The sequence below is a fragment of the Pygocentrus nattereri genome, chromosome 4 (assembly GCF_015220715.1).
Source record: "Pygocentrus nattereri isolate fPygNat1 chromosome 4, fPygNat1.pri, whole genome shotgun sequence".
Classification (NCBI taxonomy): domain Eukaryota; kingdom Metazoa; phylum Chordata; class Actinopteri; order Characiformes; family Serrasalmidae; genus Pygocentrus; species Pygocentrus nattereri.
Window position 1 is genome coordinate 28,907,731 of NC_051214.1, and position 7,473 is coordinate 28,915,203.

The window sequence follows — 7,473 nt, forward strand, 5'->3', positions numbered from 1 at the left end:
CTGGGAAAGATTACAGTCATTGACCAAGCGTTAAGAGATAAGTATTCCAGCAAACTACGAGCGCACACTCATCTTTCTCTCTAGTTGAGTAAACCATTTCCATTTCCTTTATATAAAACTAGCAGTGCTGCTAATAGTCATAGACTTTCCTCATCAGTCATAGATCCAAAGAGGAAATCCCTCTTTTTTTTTTTTTTTCTTAGCCATGTCATGTCTATATTTTTTCCACTGGCATCACCCTTGGGAATTACCCAGCTATGGCGATAGCATGACAGGAAGCCCCACTGCCATTCAGCTTAGCTGCCCACCTTTCCCATCACACTATCGTCCTGCGTGTATGTGTGTTGGCAGGTCAGCTGGAATCTGTTATTCCATGCTGCAAGCATCCAGCTCAGCTGTTGTCCAGGCTTCAGCAACTGCAATAGGCTGTGAAAGACAGAACAAGCCAAAAGCCTGCTTCTTCTCTACTTCAGCTCTTCTAGGACCACTAAATGTCCACTCTCTCTGCAAGTGAACTTCAGAGATCATTACTACATTTGGCATGCCTCATAGGCCAGTCCAGGTGGACATTTAGCTCACCAGTAAGACCATCCAAAACTCATTGAGAATCCTTCGGGGTGGGAGCTTGGCCCGTCGCCGTGGGCATACTTCCTCCCCACCCCTCGTTGTTTTCCTGTTATGCCGGTGATGTCATCAGGACATAAAGCCATGGCTGCCAGGCAGTGCCTTTTCCTCCTTCAGTGCCTCCCACGCCATGCTCGTACTGACCTCACTGTCTTAACAAGTTCATGTTCCACACTGACTCAGTGTGCTTGAAAGACCCCAGTAATGTGGTGGGTGCTCCTTATCAGTGAATGACCTCAGAGAAAAACGTAGCAGAGTTACTGAGGTCACTGAGGTGATTCAGCTGAAGAATATCATGCACCATGCCTACTGACGATTTTACTTACGGACCACTGTAGGTAGTGAGCAGTAGGGAGTTTTTAAAGATGTGATACTTTGGTTCAAAGCAGTTACTTTCCTTTTAATCCTGTCTTCCTTCAAAAACAAACTCCTTCACACTGTATTTGGACAGCGCCCTATAGCTTATCATAATGGTCAGTTTGTTCGCAAACTATCTACAGAAACAAGGTTAGGGTTAGAATTAGGTTTTGCATGAAGGCTATGGTTAGACTTAAAGAGTATGTGTTAGGTTTGGGGTTAAGAAAAGGCTGACCTTTATATTGAATATATATTTAGTTAAATGCAATAGAAAAAGAGGGTATCTACAAAACGTCTATAGTGGACAATCAAAATATAGTGCAACCAATAACTCTTTGCTCAGTACGGTCTCACTCGTGTCCAAGTTTAGCAGTCCTACATAGATAGATACTTATGTGTCTTGTTTTTAAAGACATAATCTTTGGTTTTCTCTTGAATAGTGAGGCATCTTAACATTATCTTTTTAGATGTTAACCACAGTTCACCATTCATTAGTCTAACAAATATCTGACTTTATGGGTTTAATGTGCTCAATCCACTTCACCCAGTAGTGGGTGGTACAGTCGTGGGCTGGAGGGTAGGGAACCGGCCCTGTGACCGGAAGGTCGCTTGTTCGATCCCCAGCACTGACAGTCCATGACTGAGGTGCCCTTGAGCAAGACACCCAACCCCCAATTGCTCCCCGGGCGCCGTGGATAGGGTTGCTCACCGCTCTGGGCAAGTGCGCTCACTGCCCCCTAGTGCGTGTGTGCTCACTAGTGTGTATGTGTTGTTTCACTTCACGAATGGGTTAAATGTGGAGGTGGAATTTCCCCAGTTGTGGGATTAAAAAAGTACATAACCAAACCTGATCGATGAGAGGAAGCAGACTTTTCCCTTATGTGTATTTGCTGTGTTATACCATGGTTGGCTCTGGATTGAGCCGTTTTCTTGTAATTGGCTTTTCTGCTAGCTGCGTAGCAATACATCTCCTATTTGTGAAGTTCCACATTGTAAATGGAATTTCACCCAAGCATAAGATATCACATTTCCAAGCAATGTAATTTCCAAAGCTTCTATGTATCCCCTTCCAGTAAAGAGTGATAATGTCCCATCCCCCGAAAACTTAATAATACTCAGCATCATTTCCCCCACAATGTCTCCAGCATCCTGAAACAATACACAGATGTTGTCTTTGTAGGGGTGCGATTAAAAATAATATTTTTCCAAGAAAATTCTGTCTACGTCAGAGTGAGTTGATTTCCATTGTAATTGGCACACTGAGCTGATGTATTCATTTGTATTTATTTGAATTGAACTCGTTTTTATGTGGGCTTTATAAGCAATATGGTTAGAACCAACTCTAATAATATCCTTTTTGTCCTGTTCTGTCTTCTCTCTAGGTCTTCTACGTGTCTGACCTGTTCAAGCCCAAAATGAAGTCTGCCACTCCTCCGCCCTCACCAATCAAGAAAGAACTGCTCCCTTCGGCCGACATCATAGACAGGAACAATCACCACAACATGGTGTGAGAGGAGGATGACGGGAAGAGCCACCTTTAACCCCCTCCCCCCACCCGTCTCCTCTGAAGAAACCCGAAGAGCCACCTGTGACTGAAGAGCAGCAGCACTTTAGCTGTTACTCTCTCTCTCTCTCATCTGACAGTAGAATGTAGAGGCAAGAGACAGAGACCTTTTACTATTGAGACTCTTTTATGTTGATTATTATTATTTTTTTTTTTACCTATTACCACCTTCGCTATTCTTCATTTTGAGCCCAATTCACATACAACAAACAAATGCTAAACAAAACATATAGAAAGGAACTTACTACTGGGATTCCTTCCCCAAAACAGTGTTGACTAAATTGGGCCTGCAACTTCGTTTACAGGACCCTGAATGGAGTTATAAGGGCTGAACGGACGAATAAGGCGAAAAGAGGGTAAAACATACTGAATGAATGGATGGATGGATGGTTGGATGCACACTTGAATGAAAGAAAACAAAAGGAAGATGAGTGTGACCAATATCACTCTCTCTTTCTCTCATTGTCTGTCTGTCTCTCTCTCTCTCTCTTTGTCTCTCTCTCTCTCTCTCTCTCTCTTTCTCTCTCGTCTCTGAGGCCTTTCGCCAGTATAGGACAACAAATTCCTTAGTTATAGGAATGATACTTTACCTGCAATGTTACTATCACAGATATATTAACAGTATGAAGAACAGTAACTTATAGCACTATATCCAAGACCATTGTAAATCATTACCACTCGCTATCTGAGGGGTGTAGCTATGAAAAAGCTCACTGCGGTTTTTAGTGTGTGATGGACTGATATAAACTTACTACACTGTAGTGTATGGTGGTCGCAAAGAATCCAGAGGGCTTCACACTCCTGAGCACTAAACCCTTTGATGCTGTTCTTAGCTACCCACGCAGTGGCCTAGCTCCAAGGGATGTTGCATTTCACTGGGGTTTTTTTTTCTTTTGGGAGGGGGGTGGGGGTTGGGCTGGGGAGGGGTCATAAAAAAAGAGAGTGGAAGTTTCTAAATTGTGATTTTGAGATAGAAGCTGACCATCAGCAGCAGTGTTTGGAGCATGGCTGAGCCATGCTTCCGCATTGTGTCCTGGAGGGGTGGGGACGATGGTGAAGGGGGCGCAAGGGGCACTTTTATTTTTTGTCACCAGGGTCGTTCGGGATCGAGTCCCATCGACTGCACTGGCTTTGGCACATTTCTTTGGGATGGGTAGAAAGAGCCTAGTCCGCTGGCTGGTACAGACTCTTCTCCTTCCCAACCACATAATCACTCAACAGCAGCTGTGCCATTCATGCCTTTGGCCAGTGGTGGCTCTATTTGATGTGTCCCCCAGCATTTGACCCAACAAAGTGTGGGGTCCGACCACACTCACTCAATGCCACGTGTTGTGTATGAATGGATGCATGTATGCATGTATGTATGTTTGTTTGTTTGTGAGTGTTTGTGTTTCTGTACCTGGTCCTTGACTCTGTGCAGAACAATATTACCATGTGAAGAAAAAAAAATTAAAGAAAACTGTGGATTTTTTTTCTTTCTCTCTCTCTAAATGCCTCTCTTTGGCCTTTTTTTCTCTAAATGATGTCTACTGTCCTCATTAACCGCTGTACAGTTCTACTTTATTTTACAGTACACCATAGCATACAGAGCATCTTCACATCTACACAACCAAATGCCACACAGCCTTCAACATGTTGCACATCCCCGCACATTGTATAGTCCGTCCTATCATTTCAGCAAGCTGTTTTTTTTTCTTTTAAATATATAAATAATGTATAGATCACTAAAATTAACTATGTAAAATATTATTTCTGAACATTTTTAGATATATCCACTATGAATAAAAAAATGTGTCATGACCTGTGTTATTTACAAATTGCTGCTTCAACAAGCATTGATTGACAGATTTTTTGTATTTAGGTAATTAAAATATTGTAGATTTGTGATGGTAAGTTTTTAATAAGCGTTGAAAAAAAAACACCTACAAATGTATCAAAAATTTACTATTAGTATTTTTGTATTGTCTCATTTTGTACAAAAGAAATAATAGCAAATGTTATTTTCTGCTAAATGTACCTAGCTCTAATACATGTGCTTTTAAATAAAAAGCTCATTATGAACAGAAATGGCTGTATTTTTTTGTACATGATTTGTATTGTGTTACGATTTCAACGTAATTTCGCTATTGTAAGAAAACATTGTGGTCTGAAATGGTAGTTTTTGGCCTAGAGGAAAGAGCAAATGTTCTTTTAAAGGACACTGCACTGCTCCTATAAAGCATCAAACTGCTGATGCCGTCACCTTATGGAGAATTTTCAGCCTGCTAAATGTGAGTGAGCGAGTTAGAATTCAAGTCTGAGAGGTGCAAAAATTCAAAGTTTTCTTATGAGAGCGATCAGCAGTGGGCCTCATCTTGTACTTGAGGTCTAAAACCAGCAAATGGTATCCATGGAAAGTTTCTCCATTACAAAATACATCACGTGGTTGATGTCATTAATTTAACTCTACGTGACACTAAATGCTTAGTTTAAAGCAATGGAGAACAACTTTGAGTGATTAAGTCATCAGGCTCTTGCTATAATCTGAAATAAGATGTTCTAAGAGAGTGGGAGGCTTCACCTTCTTGGCAGTGGGCTGTAGTGCCACAAGAATGCCTGGCAGTGTTACAGCAGCAGAAAAGCCAATGTGTCATTCTCTCCCTTGTAAACTTGAGTTCACATCCATAAAAGCACTCAGCGCCGCCACTGGGACTCCGAAAAGATGGACTTCAGCTTTCTGTTTACATCTCTACAAATTAATCCTTAAGCCTGGACCCAACTGATCAAACTAAGAGCTCTCTGACAGGAGACATGGAATTGCGGCGAGTAGTAAACGTGTGTTAAGACTGCAGCCAAGTCAGCAAGTGAGTCAGAGCCGAGCTAGAGCACTTTGGCAAAGAGAAGCCCACCGATAGATCATAACAGTGGCATCTGGAGGAGTTCTGAGGGAGCCGGCTGGTCCTGCGGTCATGTTTGGCTGTGGAAAGGGAGAGCGAGAGAAAGAGAGAAAAACCTGGCATGACCTGTGCTCAGGAAGAAGGCCAGGAATGAATGGGTGCTAGTAAGAGTAAGAAGGAGTGTTTGTTATGGAGACCACGAAGAGGCTCAAGAAAAGGCATTCCAGATGTTTCAGTCTCCACCCCTTTTACTTACAGAGACTGCCGTGTAGGACTGCACGATATGAAATACATTTTACACTGCAATATAAACACCAAAGATTACCGTTATATTAATGACAATTAGTGCCAAATACAGGCTTGCTTTTACCTTCCTACCTGTACTGTTAACCCTGCTGAGTTCAGTTTACTCAAACCAGGTTAGAAACATTTTCAGTTGTATGTAATTCTATATTGTGTTGAATATATTAAAGCTTTTACAACCACATTTCCAAAAATGTGATGCTATGCAAAATATAAACCCCTAACAGAATGCAATGATGTGCAAATCATTTAAACCTTATTGTTTAATTGAATGAATTGAAAAGTGATCTCATTTAGTTGTTTAGGCTTCTGTTAAATGTATTTTGAAGCCACAAAGTGAATAACTTGACGTTTTGACTGCAATTTTAATAAATAAAGGCTGGCTGCTGACTTTTACACAGTACTGTATACACTTTTTTTTCCCTCACTTGCCGTCTGTAAGTTTCATTGATTTTTCACCACTTCATTTCCCATAAAGTTGGAGTGACTCTGCTTTGGAGAACTGTAATGATCACAATGACTCTTCAGGTGAGCGTTTTGAGAGTTCCATGCTCTTACACCAACGTTTAAAGATTTGTTTACATGGCTTTGCTACAAGCTGAACTAATAAACAAAAACATGAAAACCTATCATGACTAGAAAAACCAGTGTGAGATGGAAGTATTTCACACATAACTTGTGTACACCACGTAATATGAAAAGAACATCTGAACTCTGGGAAATCGACACTAACGTACATAACTTCTTTGTTCCTCTCAAAAAATAAGCACACTTGGATTTTCAACCAGATAATAAAAACAACCTAGATTAAATGACAACATCTAATTGTGAGAAATTAAGTAAAAATTAAGTAAAAATAAAAATAAAAAATTATTCATTTAGTCCGGATTTACATTTAGTCCGGATTTTGTGCTGAATTAAAGGAGATTCAAACCACAAATATTCAACCTGTGAATAAGATTATTTTTAACACTCATATCACAGCTTCTTGTGACTAATATTGCACTTGCTTGCACTGTGATATTGATATGCACACAATATATCGTTCAGCCATGCTGGCATATACACATCTGAAGAAGACCAATAAAGGCCCAGAGATTACTTTGGATTATCACAGTGAAATCCGACCTAGCTGACCATGAGGCGTTATTTGTTTGAAAGGTCCTGGAGAGGAGAGCCACCCACATGGCAGCACCCCATCCTGAACAGAAGCTTATTTAGTCTCATGATGACTGCAGAGCAGTGCATGGGTGAAGAGTGTAAACGGATTTGTGGATGGGTGAAGGAATAAATAAATGAAGGAGTTTGAGCCAGAAGTCTTCCAAGGCCAGCTCTCTGGTTTGAGCTGCATGGTGGTGAACCCACAGAGTAATTAGAATTAGTGAAGTAAAAAAGAGTTGAGGCTTTTTTTGGAAAACATTTTAACACCCTATATATTTACTGGCTGACAGGCAGCAAAGACTCCAGCGTAATCCAAGCCAAAAGGGCCGAGTGTGGATAGCAACCACAGAAAGCAGCAACCTTGTAGAACAGCTTTTCCCCTTTGGTTTCACTGATAGAACCTCAGCATCTCCTCGACGCACATTCACGCACATGAATCTGTATCGTGTCTGTATATGTGTGTGAGATTAGAAAATATACAACACCTAATCATCTAGGTGCCTGCTGAGGCTGTGCAGACGACGCTCTGTTTGCTGTCTCACCATAAACTCCTGCCAGAATCAGTTACACTGACCTGCAGGATCAAAT

General features: G+C 41.2%; 1 protein-coding gene across 2 annotated transcripts in view; it reads left to right on the forward strand.

Annotated features, from left to right (window-relative positions):
• The window catches only part of plpp3 (phospholipid phosphatase 3), a 51,459-nt gene extending 46,847 nt beyond the window's left edge, over positions 1 to 4,612 (forward strand). Inside the window, exon 6 of one of the 2 annotated variants that reach the window (XM_017689031.2) lies at positions 2,364 to 2,503. In XM_017689031.2, the coding sequence (XP_017544520.1) occupies positions 2,364 to 2,492 (129 nt within the window). In that variant the 3' untranslated portion in view covers positions 2,493 to 2,503. Of the gene's footprint in view, positions 1 to 2,363 lie in introns of both variants that reach the window. The other variant, XM_017689023.2, reaches the window with a different exon arrangement.
• Positions 4,613 to 7,473: the final 2,861 nt, after the last annotated feature.